This window comes from Nesoenas mayeri (assembly GCF_963082525.1).
Source record: "Nesoenas mayeri genome assembly, chromosome: Z".
Taxonomy (NCBI): Eukaryota; Metazoa; Chordata; class Aves; order Columbiformes; family Columbidae; genus Nesoenas; species Nesoenas mayeri.
Genome location: NC_137542.1, coordinates 18,277,596 through 18,293,634, shown reverse-complemented (window position 1 = coordinate 18,293,634; position 16,039 = coordinate 18,277,596). Strand labels below are relative to the sequence as shown.

At 39.3% G+C, this 16,039-nt stretch overlaps 1 protein-coding gene across 1 annotated transcript in view; it reads right to left on the bottom strand.

Moving 5' to 3' along the window:
- MPDZ (multiple PDZ domain crumbs cell polarity complex component) overlaps positions 1 to 16,039 on the bottom strand; it is a gene marked incomplete at both ends in the record, with an annotated part of 85,217 nt that overhangs the window by 28,639 nt on the left and 40,539 nt on the right. Inside the window, 5 exons of the mRNA XM_080362500.1 lie at positions 1,314 to 1,491; positions 1,966 to 2,058; positions 2,862 to 2,966; positions 11,034 to 11,232; positions 15,343 to 15,466. Coding sequence (XP_080218626.1) covers positions 1,314 to 1,491; positions 1,966 to 2,058; positions 2,862 to 2,966; positions 11,034 to 11,232; positions 15,343 to 15,466 — 699 coding nt within the window. The remainder of the gene's footprint in view (positions 1 to 1,313; positions 1,492 to 1,965; positions 2,059 to 2,861; positions 2,967 to 11,033; positions 11,233 to 15,342; positions 15,467 to 16,039) is intronic.

Here is a 16,039-nt window from a genome sequence, read left to right as displayed (position 1 = left end):
GTGGCAATTCTTGCACATGAAGTTATATAATGAGGATTACCCCTACCTTTTAACTGTCTAACTCTACCATCCAATGTAAATAAAGAGAGAACAAAAACAAACTGAGAAACTTCTAAACCTATGAAGAACTGAACAATAACACTAAGGGTCTCCAATTCCCTCTCTGAAATACTGTATGCAGTAGCAGACAGAAAAGCCTAGATATGCCACAACTTGAGAAACTGAAGTAATCTCTTCATGAACAGTCACATTAACAGAGCATTGCTTACTTAATTTCACTCACCTACTTCAACTTCTACAAGCATCATTGTCACAGGCAATCACATAAAAATCCAGGTATTCAGACATAATGAATGCTCTTTAACTTTGTTGGCCATCAAGCAAAATTCTACCTCTGAACTTGTTATACACTGGAAACTCTTTCACCCTGTTGTAGAAAGTGCTACCTACATTAAGGTATTAATTCCAGAGCCTTTATATTGCTCTTGTAGCAGACAGTAAACTGCAATTTAAAGCAAGCCCAGTCTGATCCGGGCGAGTATCACCACCTCCATCACCCTCCTGGCTATGCTCTTACTGATGGACAGTCAGCTTATGACATCCAGCAGAATGAAAACAAGTGCAGTTCCTAATGGAACACTGGAAACAGGGTAATGACTGACTGATAATCATCACAGGAATTACACACTCCTTTTAGTACGTTCATTCTTCAATATCTTGAAGTGGCTGCACGAGCACAGGATTGTCTAAGCAGAAAAGAAATCTAGATAAATCCCTCCCTGCAACATCACTGGCTACCCTGTCATCATGCATGGGCACGATGCTCGTAACTTCCTCTGGATCAAATCCAGCATTCTTCATGTCACCAGGAAACAAACTGTATCTCCCTTAATTCCTCCACAAGATGCACAATATGATGTGATTTGATTAAGATTCTTTAAGGGAGAAACAAGCTTGGCATCTGCATGATTTGCTATTCACTGGCCACTTCTGTTGCTATCCAACATGCAAAGGTAAAATCTTTCAGCTTCACCAAACTTAAGCTTTTTCCTATACATTCTGGCTTTAAAACAGGCAGGTAGAACTGCAGGCTTTGTAGATTCATGCTCACACAGTCAGTCACCTATGCTTTAGGATGTATATTCAACTTCAAGTTGTCTGCACACAAACATCAGCAGATGGTACTACACTCTGTATGGCTCAAGTGGTGCCAGCTGGAGCAATTACACAGCTGTTGGGCCACGATCACACATCCATCTCAGTGTCTCCAGAGATGATGAGGGTATTGCAAGCAAAAGGCACTTGGCTTGTACCTCCACAATCCGATCTCCAGTTTTCAGCGTTCCATTTCGGCCAGCTGGGCTGTCTTCCAGGATATGCTTGATAAAGATCCCTCTCATCATTTCTCCATTACTCAGGCGGCTACCCATCCCTCGTCCTCCAACAATGCTGATCCCCAGTGACTTGCTGGGCTCTCTCCAGAGTTCAACCCTGTTGTGACAAAACAAGTCCCAAAATAAAACAAAATCTGTTGGGATTATGACAGTGCTGCATACTGAAGACACCTGGATTTGCACAATGGTTTAAAAACATTCAGAAATAACTCCTCCTTGCAAAGTTTTGTCAGGAGTTATCTACTGAATCGCTCAGAAAGTCTGTAATTATGTCTACTGTTCACTTCATTTTGGATTCTAATAAAAAATTTGAAAGCTTCTCTTCATCTCCTCTTACTGGTTTCCAGAGAGTCAGCCTACAAAGATAAATTGCTAAAGCATAAAGCAATCAAGAAACTGCTAGATTGCAGGGATCCAGCCAAATAGCAGTAAAAATCAACTCCTACAATGCACAATATACAAAAGTGCGGCAATTCTGTTGTTTCCTTATTCCTCTTAAAATATATTACAAGTTACAAAATTTTTGAATTGCAGATTAGATTTTATACTGCACAAATAGATCTGCACTCACTTTCTAGGCTGGTTCCAGTTAGTGAAAGCTGCATTTTGAAATTCACTTTCTTCTCCCTCCCCCTCTTCACGTTCTGGAAGCTCTGGGAGTTCCCTGCTGATGAAAAGGAACAAGAAAATGATTTTTAAAGAACCCACCTAATACCTCCATTTCACTGCAAAATTTCATGTAGCGGATCACCATGCCAGCATTAGAATTTGTAGACAGGATTAATGTAAAAAACTTATTTTCAGGTGTCTGTTAGAATAAATATAGTATTGGGGGATTCCCTGTCCACTTATCTCTGCAATTCAGTTGCTATCAACTGACAATCACAGAAGATTGTATTTTGGAAACAGAACCAAGTCAAAGCTGAAGGTAATTACTTATGTTTCCAAAATGAAAGAAATTACAACAGCAACATTAAAAAACAGTTATTGCTTTTAGATATTAATTTCAAGTCAACAAAAGTTATTAGTTACTTTGAATATTTTGGCCTACAATTACAAATTTTTGAAAATCAAGGAAAAGGACAGCATAACTAATTCTTTCCACTATATGTTCTGGAGAGAACATAAATGCCAAATTCTCACGTTGGAAGCACTGAGCATTTGTGGCAATACATACATTAAATTGCATGGTATTTAAAGATGTTTAGGATAAGGCAGGTTCAATCTCCTTTTGGAGTAGATCAAACAGCTATAAAACAGCCTTGTAAAAATGTAAAAAAAAATTGCTAGTCAAAGCTAAAATCATGTTCTGAACAGCTTTTCAGTGTAATGGTTGCTGGTCTGAATAAAATCATCCATCTTTCAGCTTTTCTAAAATAAAACTTATCTTCCTCAGCTGTGACAAAGATATGGAAAGACTTACAACTGAGAGCCCTATGGGAGAAAACAGTAAGTCTTTTGACTCACCTGACAGTATGTGAAGGAAATAGTTCAAGTGGCACAGCTCCCTCCGTCTGTTGTCCCAAACTGGCCCTGTATTCGTCTAAATTTTCTGCTGGCACATATGTAATACTGCAACAAAATGGGACACGATTAAAGTAGCATGAGGACTGCTGGATGGGTGTGAGGAATGCGTATGAGGAAGGCACTCAAGACTACTTCACGTCATTGACTTCACAGCCATAACGCTGGTATGTTGGGGACAGGAGCTAATCCTCTGTGACTGTGCAACAAATATGCATTTATGGTTAAATCAGGCAGCTGAACAGCACATTATTTTCTGAGGGCTGGTCACTTCGTTTTAAGAAAATGATGCTTGGACAGTGACAAGAGTGTAATAGGGACAAGCTAGCTTTAGTCGAAACAGATTCCTTGTGCAAAAACAAACACTGAATGATGTGTAAGGTGTGATGCACCATTAACATTCCAAGTGTTGGCTTAAGCAGCTTCTGGAAGTTGGCTTGCAGAAGGTTCTGTGCTTTCCTGGGCAGTTTTGATTCTATCTCAAGTTTCTGCGGTGGTGGTGAACAATACTGTGTGAGTTTGGACATACAAATGTGCTACAGCACACCACCTATGCCACCAGGAGCAATACCCTGCTCACATCGTTCCTCCACCCCTTCATGCACTTTCAACCAGCTTGGGACAGTCAGACAGTCATGTTTCATCAGCCAAATTACATGCAGATTCCTGAAGCCCTGGTATAACCCCATCATGTCTGAATGCCAGAAAAGAAATGGACCAACAGACTGAGGAGGGGGAAACAAAGAGAAAGAAAAAACATTAAGGCACGAAGAATACTTCTTTAAAAACTTCCCTCTACATGTAAAACGAAACCATGATCTAAACAGGGCTACTTAGATGGCCTTCCTTGCTTAGTTTTCTTAAAAAGCTTTAGTTGTTTGATAAGCAGCTTAAATATCAGATCCAAGTTTGCCAAAAAGGCTGACAGAAAACACACAAAAAAGGCTGTCCTCCCATCCATCACACGGTTAGAAGAAATATAAATGTATTTCCCCACAGAACAGATAGAGGAAAAAAGTCTTGGCCACTTCACAAGGACACGTAAGCTGCTGAGGAGACACTCCTTCAGCTTCGACTCTCTCACTTACTTGAAGCCCTCTCCTGTCCATCACTCCCTGACTGGAGTCCTCTTCTGTCTATTATTCCCTGGCTGCCACTGATTCCCACTCTTGCTGGTTTTCTGCTGAGCACAGCAAGCAGTATAAGGTAGAGCAAATAAACTTTTAAATGACTAATGCTGTCTGTCCAAAAACACTTTACCAAAATTATCATAAGGACCATCTTCCTTTGTCTTCTTTGTCTGTGCCCAATCATATTCCCTACATCCTTTCACATCTACCATATCTAGAGAAGTGCAGAAGATGCATAAATAGGTGCCTAGGTGATGAATAAGAGTGTGCTGTTTTGACTGAAAGTGAGTTAATTTTCCTTTTTGTAGCTAGCATGGTCGTTGTTCAGATTTAGTTTGAGAACAAGAAGATAAAACCTCAGGACAATGTTTTTTCAGTTGTTGTTGTCTGGGAGTCAAGGACTCTTCTGAGCTCTCTGCCCCCCGATGTGAGGCAGCTGGGAAAGGGGAATAGATGTGGCAGACTTTGACTGACATCCAGACTGATCAATAAAAATACTCAATTCCCTTATCGTCATGTTTCATATTTAAGGAGAGTTGGAATTTTTCCAGTTAAGGAGACAGAGGGGGAGAAGGAGGCCTGTTCCAGTTCTGTTTAATTTCAGTGGAGTTCTGTTTGGGAGCTCTTTTTAGTTTGGCCTTTTGCCACCTGGCTGTTTTGCAGATGCCTCTGGGTCTTTCTGCCTTTTTCTCTCTTCCCCTCAGACTGGCTGCTCGGTAAGTACGGCGTTTGTGAGGAACTGCATTGAGTATATTTTATTTTATATTCTATTTCCATTTTATATATATATATATATATACAGATACAGGTATAGGTAAAGATATAGGTATAGATATATAGTAGTAGTAGTCATGTTTTATCAGTATTATTTTGTTCTTTTATTAAACTGTTTATCTCAATTCCTGAGCTCCTTCCTTCCTTTTGATTGTCTCCCTTATTTGGGACTGGGGAGGGAAGTGAGCAAGTGGCTATCATGGTTGTGATTGCCAGATCAGTTTAAACTGTGACAAGGAGGAACTCTCCAGTTCTTTTAATGATAATTTCTAAACCATCAATAATATAACCATCTTATTTTCCTTAAGACTCCTCCCTTTTTTTCTTTGGCCATTTTTTCAAACATACAAGCATTATGTGCTTGACAGAAAGTGTTTTTATTTTGAACTGCTGGGGAGTTAATACACACTAGGGAACAAACATTCAGTACAAGATCACTGACTCTTAGCAGTCTTTCCTGAGGGCACTCCAGCACTGGGAAACATGCAAGACATGCAGCAGTTATCTGCAAAGCCCTATCAGGGAAATGGAGAGAAGTAAGGGGGGAAAGAGTTTTTGGAAATAATCACTACTACTTCTTAGCCATCTTCAACTCCAAATGCACTGAACTATAGCAAGGAGCTAGGATTAATATTATGGTCTCAAAACCCTCATGGGGCAATGCTGCTGCAGAAGCACCACGCACTAAGTGCATAAGAATATCTTGCCTCTATAAAAGCTATGAGATGTGCAAGCTGCATTTCAGTGAAAGAAAACATATCATTCATCCTGTTACATTCACCCATTTTATCCCTGTCAAATTCATCAATTTTCACCCTGCAAAAGTAAGAAGTAAATAATGTACTTTCCCCTGAAAGACAGCTGCAGTAAAGAAATCAGAACTGCAAGCAACACTTCTGCTGTCTCAGAAGGCTTGGACAATCCCTTTCATGCTAAACTGCAGCTGGAAGATATTGTTCGAAGTATGGAAAGGAGAATGGCAGACTCCTAAAAAGGAAACAGATATGCCCAGATTCAGCCTGGGTGTAGACAGTAGAGTACAATGACAGCAGAGCATCCAACATTTTTAAACTGTTATCCAGTCCTTTTGTTCAAGGAGCACATGGCAAACAATTATGCAGGGTCCCAAGGTCCAAGGGTAGGAGTAGTCCTCACCTCATACTTCTGTGCGACATCAGCGCTAGAGATCATCTAAGGGGGAGGTAAACCACATGCACTCCAACTTCTGGGACACCCTGCTGGTTTTCATTGTATGAATGAATAACTGACATTGTGCTGGGACATCCAAAAGGTATGCCTCAAAGGATGAACTAAAACAGCCTTATGTACTATTTACAAATACCTCCAAAAAGCTCTCTTAGATGGGAAAGCTTCCCTTTCTGTGCACAGGAACTTGGAAGAAAAGAGGTTCACTCCACCGTTTTGAAAAATGATTTAAAATTGAGCAACTGAATTACCTAATTGATTCCCACAGACAAGTCAAATTTAGATAGCATCAATGGGAGCTGTCTTTGGAAAATTACATTATTTCTATTCTAGTGCCTAACTACCATTCTAATTGTCTAATTGCAAGCACTCAAAGGGAACATTCAATATGTTTTTAACTCTTTACTCTTATCTACCGCTAAACTTCAATAATGCTTCAGCTACTTCAGAAATATAAACCAAAACGCTTATTTGCATTTTGGGAAAAAAAAAAAAAGCATAACAAAGAAAACTAAATAAAAAGGTATATTCTGTGTAGGAGTTCACCTTTGTTTCTCGCTCATGATTTCCAAAGTTCAGTTAACTACAAAGTTTTCCCTAGCTGCTTCTGTTAGCTAAGCTGTATTACTGATGTGCCTGTCTTCCTCCTCTCTCTCTCCTTTGCATGTTATTAATGAAGTGAAAAGTTATACAAAAAACCAAGCTTTGCTGAAACTTAGTTTTAGGAAATACGTATACCAGAAAGTTGTCTTTAGTAAGTGGCTGTCAGTCCTGCCTCCTGCGTTCTGTGACAGACAGCAAGGCCAGTTTGTACTAAAGACCTTGGATTTATATTTGCCAGCAATTTTTTCCCTGTTTAGTACTGTATGGGCAGACAACCCACAGTTATCAATTCCATCACTTGCTAGATAGCTACTGTAGCTCACTCCTGGAGGTCACAGTGATGTTTGAAGATATCCAGCATCATCCTGAACAGCTCAGCATACGACTGGGGTGATGAGTGGCCCAAAACAAGAAGGGTCTTGGGCTCCTCTGGTCAACTCTGTTGATCCTTGTGCTGTAAAGTGGAAATAAAAATCCACCTAGGCACCTGGATGGTTCAGCTGCAAAAGGGACTGATAATTGCCTTAATACAGTCACAGGGAAGAGAGTAAGAAAAACAACTGGCAGGCAACAGGGATGAAGACACAAATCAAGTAAGTGACTGCTCTATTGTTTTGTTTCATTTCTTATCTGGAAGAGAAGTTAAAGTTCAACAATTTCAAGAGAAAGTATATGCAGAGTTTAGTCATTTCCTCTCTTTCATAGCTGTAAAGTTTGAAGGAGAAAGTGTTCTGGCTTCCTTTTTTGAGAGATGCAACCACCCTCCCGCACCCAGAGATATGCACTAGCAATGAAAGCAGTGACAATGAAAACACCAAAGAGTGTACATATGAAAATATCTCATAAACAGAACACCACATGCAGTACAGAGGAACATTTATTACATGCTTGACTGAACAGTCACACAAAACCTTGAAACACCAACAAACCAAATAACAAAGTATGGAAAATGTTCAGGACAAATTACTGTCATTAACACTTAAGGTCTAATTTGAACCTTTTTATATATGAAGGAAGTAAAATATAAGTGCCACAGAAAATATGACACTGAGATTAATCCAGATATCAGTACATGATACTCATGTCAATTCTAGCAGTGAACCCTATACATACACACAGACATACACAGACACGCACACGTGCTCTGAGCACATCTAGGATGGCTGTCACAGGTGAAATTTTAAAATATTATCAATAATTGTTCAGAATTTTTTTTCATTCCAGTCTTAAGAAGTACACTCCAATCTTCAAGCTGAAAGCCATAACCATACACAAATACACACACTAATACTTGAAAAAAAAATATATACAAACATCCACATGTGCAGCCACATGTGCATGCACATACACACACACATATACACACACAGAATATGTACCTATATCTGGATATATCCCTGACATAACTATGGATGTCATAAAAGCATGGAATGATTTTACAGACAGATTGCAACATAGAGCCATAATGAGTTTCTGAATCGCCAATACTCACACATAAAAGAGGGCCTGATCATCAACAGGTGCTGGAGAAGATCTAGAATGTGAAGCATATGATGCAGCATCTTTTTACAATGATGTTAACAAATATCAGTGTCTCATGCTGAATGTGATAGGCATATTTATGTAGTTAAAAGTATGAGCTGCTTTTTCTTTTCTTTCTCCTTTTTTTTTTCCCCCATTCTCCACTGGTTCATCTACACCTCCCTCAGAAAGCATCTGCTCTTTATTGTTGTCTATAGCAATGATATTAACAAGCACAAAAAATGGAAATGTAATCTATCTTCTATTTCTTGATCAAGAATTCATCCCCACACTTCATGCAGGTGAATTCTGATTCAGCTCTGTAATTATCCGACAGATGTTACAAGCAGCTGCTGCTGAAAACAAAACCATGGCTATTTTTACAGAAATATAAGAGCTTCTGGCAAGGTGGAGTGAGAAGTGAAATGGAATGCATTCTGGCAAGGCCACACATCTGGTTTTCTACACACAAAGCAGAAAAAAAAAATCTAAGTCTGAAACTCAGATTTCTGACTCTTAAACGATTCAAAATCAAATTTCCTTTATTAAAATTTAAAGCAACCTCTTTGTGTCAAGTAAGAACAGCTTTATGTTTTCGCACCAAATAATGCTTGCCACTAAAACACTGCTTTGAAATTAAAATAATTGAGCTTAAACACTCTTGGTGGACACTCTTCTACCCCAAAAAAGATCAGTCTATACGTTAAGGTGCAAAATTTGCAGCCCTGTATGGATTAAGAGGAATGACATCAAGACAGCCATACCTGAATGCTGTGAAACCCCATTTCCTGAGGAAGACACCAAAGAGACTCAATTTGCTTATTTGAAATACTGCCCCTTAAAACGCAAATCCTGCATGGTGGTGCACTACATTAGCTCTGAAATGACATCTACGCAGGTCTGTATCCCTCTCAGCAAACAAGAACTATCATGAGATAATGCTCCATATGGCCAAATTCCTGACTTGGGACTTTACCAACATGTTTGTATCACAATATTTTTCTGGGATCTTGTATAATACTTCTGATAGTACAAATTACAGAAAAGTTTAATTATGCTGAAAAATTTTGTACCAAAATTATGTAGGCCCAAAAATGCTGTCTTTATTCTTGCAAGACTCCTTTAGAAGCTACCAAAGGATTTGGTCTTTCATTTCTTTGAAGTGCAGAAGATAGCTTCACTTTAAACTCTTATGATGGGAATGCACTGAAGAACATAAATATAAAATGAAAGACAAAATTCTTAAGAACATGAATAGCAACTGCCCCTTTTCTGTGAGATGTTTCAGAAAGAGCATGTACTTTTTCTGGAAAATCTGAATATTCACATCTGAGACAAAGTTTTGGTATTTCTGACATATCTGTGAAAGACTAAGACTACTAAAAAACCCCATAGAGTCACACTAGTGTAAAATGCAGCAGCTGTTAAAGGGTAAGCACAAATAATGAACACATCTGTGTTTGATCATGTAACTGTGGCACTAATAAAAGACTCCTCAGTGAAGAATGGTGCTATCGCATCTGTGTATCTAAGCAGACATACACACACATGCATGCACACATACCAACTGATTTCAGTCATGGCAGTCAGAATTATAATATAGTTTGAAAGACTACAATAATAATCAATGTCATATTTTACCAACACTGACTCGCTCATATTCATGACAGCATTGACAATAATGTAATTCATTATATGAGCATACCCCAATATTTAAACAAGCTGGCATTAAATCATAATCCTAAACATATGACAGCTATGGGGCAGAAAATTAAACCTACCACCCACAATGAAGATACTCTGGCTACCTGTTTACAAAATGCTAGGTCTCTTCAAAGCTAGAATACTTCTGGGGAAGAATGCAATGTTCTGTAGTCCATTTTAAACTGTCAGAAACCACACAGTTACCTGCAACTGCACTGAGACTGAACTGATCCCTTTCAAGGTGACCCCCCTAAATAAGTATAGGTTTCTATCACAAACGGCTTCATTAGTCCCATTTACAGATCTGACTCAATCTATGTTACCATAGGTTTGAGAAAAGCAGCTACTAGATTTTTTAAGCTGCAAACCCAGCACTGGTGTGTGTAGAGCACCATCCACAAGCTTAGAACAACTTCATTTCTAGATGGCGCATGTGGGCAAAGTTAACTCCATAACCACATCAGCCAGAAAGAATTACACTTCAAGATAAAATTCTGTAAACTGAGTGAACTTGAGAAGAAGAAACTTTCTCATCAAGCAAGTAGACTTTTCAAAGCTTATATTCACTACTGCAAGTTTAAAATAGTATTGTCAAGAGCAGATATGTATGCACTAGAGCAACAAGCTCCTTTGTATGTACTAATAAAAACTTGGAAGTGACTTCACAAAACAGACTATTTCTGCTGTTTGTCACAGATGTACTGAAAATGTTTAAGGTATTACTCTTCTGCATTAACACCATGTGTCATACTTTCTGTCTGGCAGCCAAAACCATTACAAAGATCTCCATCAAATGAAATCACTGGCCACAACAGTCCACCTTGGAGAAACACAAACACCTTGAGGAAATTCTGACTTTCTTTAGAGGAGTCATACTATGAATGCAAAACTCTGACTAATCCCATTCTTTCACTAAAACCAGGAAGGGCAGTAATGATGATGATTACTAATGATAGTAATAACTTTCTAAGAACAACCAAAGCCTCTCACACAAGTGATTTTATCTTTCAAACCCAAGAAGCTGTAATCTGAAGGTGAATTATCCTCCTGAAGCTGTAAATTAAAAGTAAATTCATGTTGTAAAACCAGACAACTTTAATTTAGAACACTTGCATAAATAACCAGACTTTGATTATTAGCCTCTTCCTACCACAATTCATCATGTAGTTTTACCTACTTTATATCCGGTCCAATAAGTGAATGCCTCCTTAGCATAGCCCGGGCTTGTGCATTTGTTAAGTTAGTGGTTGATTCTTCATTAATGGACAGGATGCAGTCTCCCACACCAATCCGTCCATCACGACTTATTGAGCCTCCATGGATGATGCTGCGGACTATCATTCCTGAGCCATCCTTATTAGAACTTACTGTCATACCTATAGTGAAAAATGCACAACACAGTTAATAACATCATTTGGGTCCCAGCTCTGAGTGCCAAGGGAAAAAAATATAACTTCGGGCATGGAATGTAAAAGCTAGCCAGCCAACCTGCCAGTGCCAGTAAGTCTAAAGTGTTGCTCCTCCTGGCATTTCCTTCTTTCCAACAGGGGACAGCACTTACAAATCACATTATCGTTACCTTGTGTTACTCCACATACCAGGCTCAATATAAAAAAAACTAAGACAGTGGAAAATTTGAGTAGAAAATAAAAAATGTAATGAAAATGCTTCTAAACCAGTCAAATTTACCACTCTTCTGAATGTTTCACTGAGTTTATACACCATATTTCAATTTAGTTTATGATAGTCGTCTTTGGAAAAGAGGTGAAATGACTAAACAGTTGATTAGGTGCATAGGCCAAGTACAACCACACACTTATTTTCAACAGAAGGCCTGAATCAGGTCCCACTGAGACAGTGGCAGCCTTCCTGCTTCCATAGGCAGGGCATTGCTTAGACCCAGAAGAGCATTCTGATTTCTGTCAGAGTCCATGCACTACTGATGGGTACAGTCCACTATTTGAGTTACACCATAATCCCACCTCTGGCACAGCAGGACACTACTTATCAATGTTTATAGACACCACTTAACTCCTCTTTCTTCGCACTAACAGAAAATGAGACAAAAGATGCTCTTCTCCCTCCCTCATGTGGAGCCTATAGGGACCTACTTGTGGCTTTACATCTTTGTGATTGTTCTCACATGCATGAGTCGTCAGTATTACTTTCAAGGCAGCTGGAGCTCATGAAATCAACCCTGATGACAGTTTCACAAAAAGCTGTTCTTCACTAAGACAATGAAAAGGTAGCTGAAGGGCTGGCAACCTGGAGGTTTACCCAGTGGATTTCTACTATCTTAATAATGTCAGTCTTTTTTTTTTTTTATATGCTAACTCGGAAGCTTTCCTTTACCAACAAGACAAAGCCACTGAAGTGAGAGCACCTTATAAAGGAACACCTATTGAAGAAGGAGGCAGTGAATATTCTAGTATGTGTTCTCCTGGCTTTGCACGAAAACATCAGGCTATCAAGCACCAGGAGTGTAGCTGTGTCTCTGCAAGCCATATGGTGTTTTCCAGACTCAAAGACACTGACTATGATAAAATTCTAACCACTTATATATACAAACATGGCTACAGAACATAACAGACTGAACACTCTACTCTGTGATCTTAGACCCTGGCTGAACAGAGTTTAGAAGGCAGCTTTAAGCCCCAGGCTACCTACAGCAGACAACCATAAAAATATCTGCCTATTTATCTCAGAGGAAAAAAAAATACTGTTAACCATTTAAACAACAACACTACTCTGGATATTTATTTGTGCTTTCTAGGATAATAAAAGTTTCTTAATAGTGATGGCTCCTCAAACCAGCTTGTAGTTGAGATTAACAAAGCTGTCTAGAGTATGAGAAGGTGGCCCTGACTAGAAAGGAACTGCCCAATAAGCTGCTTAAGACACAGGAGAACATGTACCTCTCTATTTTGGTATGCAGAAATTAAGGTTTATCTTCTGGAAAAACTGAAAAACCCATCTTCATGATGGCACTTTATATTAAACTGATGAAAGAATACAGTGTTACAATTGACTCAATTGACGATTTGCCAGGTAACTACATCAGCTGTGGTCAGGTGTCATTTAAACATGGGTATATCAGACACACAATGCCACTGATTTATTGCCTTGCTACTAGAAACAGCAGAGGCAAACTGCTATAACTGAGCCTTTAGATAAGTGATGTAATAATGTTGAGCACATTACAGATGGTATTTACAGGTGCTGTACTGGGGTGGTTCCCCCAGTGTTTACACTCACATACTCCTTCCAGCAACCATCTCTTGACAGATCTGCTCACACAGGTTACTCAGTCAGATCTGAATGTAAGCACAACCCTGCAACAGAAACAGGCAGCATGTACAGAAAAGCAAACCTTCCAAGAAACAGCTGAAATGTGATTTGAAATTCTGAACCTAATTTTGCTGCTTGGTTAAGCCAGCAACAAACTACAGTATTAGTGAAGCTAGTGTAATGTCACTTAAGAAGAACATAACCCCAGTTTCTATGCTGACATCCTCCTTTACAAAAGATCTGCAAGGCTGATGTCACACGTGGGATAGCTACAGTTTCAGGTTAAAAATGCAAATGCCATTGTCAAGTGCCAAATATATCACACAGGACAAAGGCATTTCAGCTCTTATTGCATGTAAGTGGTCTGTCCCCTTACCTTTTAAAAATCGCAATCAAAAGGTCAGAGCTCCAGCTGTGGCTGGATTTGAAGAGCTGTTGCAAGCTATGGGTGACACCATTTAAAAGGAAAAAAGAATTGCCAGTTCTCAACGGAAATAATTGATGGAGCTGCAGCTTTCAACATCATTCACAGCTCATGATTTAGCCCCTTTTGTAAAAATCAAAGTTAAAAGCAGTGCAGCCATGTGTGTAAATTGGTCACCATGCCCAGGCCAGAGCACACTGAGACTGGAAGAAAAAGACTACAGTCAAAAGCCAGGAGAAAGCATTATTCACATTCATACCATGTATACATGAGAGGCCAGTCTTACTTTTCATGCATGTAATGTCTGTCAGTGTGCATCCTGACCCAAGTTTGTATTTTTATGCTTTATTATGCTTGACATGAAATTTGCTTTGTTCTTTGCACTTAAAATACTGATAGACATACATGAAAAACACTGCTCCGTTAAGAGGTTATTGCAAATAAAACTTTCTTTAAAAATCTAAATGCCTGGAACCACACTGTGACCTGTGCTTTATATAGCCTGGCAATGAGGTCAATAAAGGCAGTAGTTACCCAGCTACTTCACACCAATGAAAGACAAAACTTATACTCACATCAGCCTTGACTACAGTTATATTGCAGAGGCCAATTTTAAACCAGATCAGCTCCTGATCCAGTTTGGATGCTAATTGTATCACAAAGTAGAAGGGGATATGGAGCAGACTGAGCATCCACCCATCAGATGGCAGTCTATTCCAGGTAGAATGAATTACAGCATCACAGCATCCCAACCACCTCTGCACTGGAAGGGAGTCCCAAGTGGTGATCGTTTATGAACAAGAGGCCCATGGGCTCCCTTCGGGGTGTTTTCTGTGAAGAATCGATCATAAAGCATTTGTGGAATCACCACAAACAGCCAGCACCCACACAAACCCCTGACCTACCAACAACACAGTCTTCAAAGACAAGCAGTTGGCCAGAAGAAACAGCAACAGGAACTTAAACTGAAGCAAATAAACACACTGGCCAGGAACGGGAGAGGAGCGTCACTGCCTCCCACCACAACTCCTCCCCTGTGCGGGCTCTGGGAAAAGCTCTGGGAAAATCCCTGGGAGGATGTTACTCCTGTGTTCCCTCTCAAACTGCCCAAGACCACACCAGAGACCATGACAGGACAGCAAAAACCACTTCCACCTGTTGTGCCTGTTCAATCCAAAATGTGTCTCTAGCCAGTACGCTCAGGAAGTTGCAGATTTCAGATACCTAAAACTCTGAATTCTCTACAAGATTATAATATAATTGAGCTAAAAATATTACCCATTAAATGCATCTATGATCTGATTTTCAGAAACACTAAGGCATTTAAGACACAAGTACAAATATGTAGGAAGAAAGTGAACAGCTTGTTTACACACCTTTGACCATCCTCAAAAATCAGTATCGTTTTGTGTTCTTACATACATTTGAAAGTCTAGTCTGCAGCTCTTTGACCAAAGTGTTCTCCTACAGCATTCCTTCGCTATATCTCAGTTTTCCCCTATATTATATAAATGTGCAGACATTAAAAAACAACATATTAAAATCGTTAACATTTAGGAATGACTACACTCTTTCACAGGAAAAAAAATTCTCAGTGAGACTGGACACTTTACTTTGATGTTCATGGTAAACAGGGTAAGAGCAGCAAATGAATATCCTGTGCTTTCCTCACTAGAAGTAAAATCTTTAGTCTTTACTAGTAAAACAGGGAACACATAAGAAAAAGAGAAAGCCATACATCTGAAGAGGTTACAAAAAATGTTAGCTAGCTTACCTAGACTTGAATTGCCTTTTGCAATTGTGATAGTCTTCTCATACATGTTTTTGACTGAATTTGGGGTTGTAGAACTTCCTTCTGAAGCTAATGGCCATCTCTTTTCCATTAAAAGCACTTGATCCTAACACAAGGGAAAAATAACATCAGTTCAGAATAGTGAGATAAAAACAGAATTGGACATACTGATCTCAACCCATTTTACTTTATACAAAAGCTGGGTGTGTAGTTAACACAGACTCCTTACAGACACTGGAGAAGTCAGTCCATCAAAGATCAAACATGAGGTTTCTATTTTCATTCAGGTAATACAGCAAATCTACCACAAAGTATGCTTTTAATTTAGGGACATCAGTAACACTCTTAAAAATTAGTGGGATGAATTCAAGGGCACTCAGACTTTTTCACCACAGATGTCTGACAATCTGCCAGTGCTAAAGAAAAACATCTTGTAAGACATTGCAACTCTTTTAAGAATTTTCTAATAGATCACTGAGTGGACAAAAAAAATAAATACATGTCACAGTCACTGTCATATAAAGGAACATTATGTTTGCATATTGTGGCATCACAGGCCAGTTTGTGAGCTGGACTACACAGACCTGTGCAAACATCAGGATGCAAGTACTGCACAGCACTACCCCTGGGCTTCTCAGGCCTGGTTTCCAGCTGTGCACCTCCTCCATGCACCCATCCC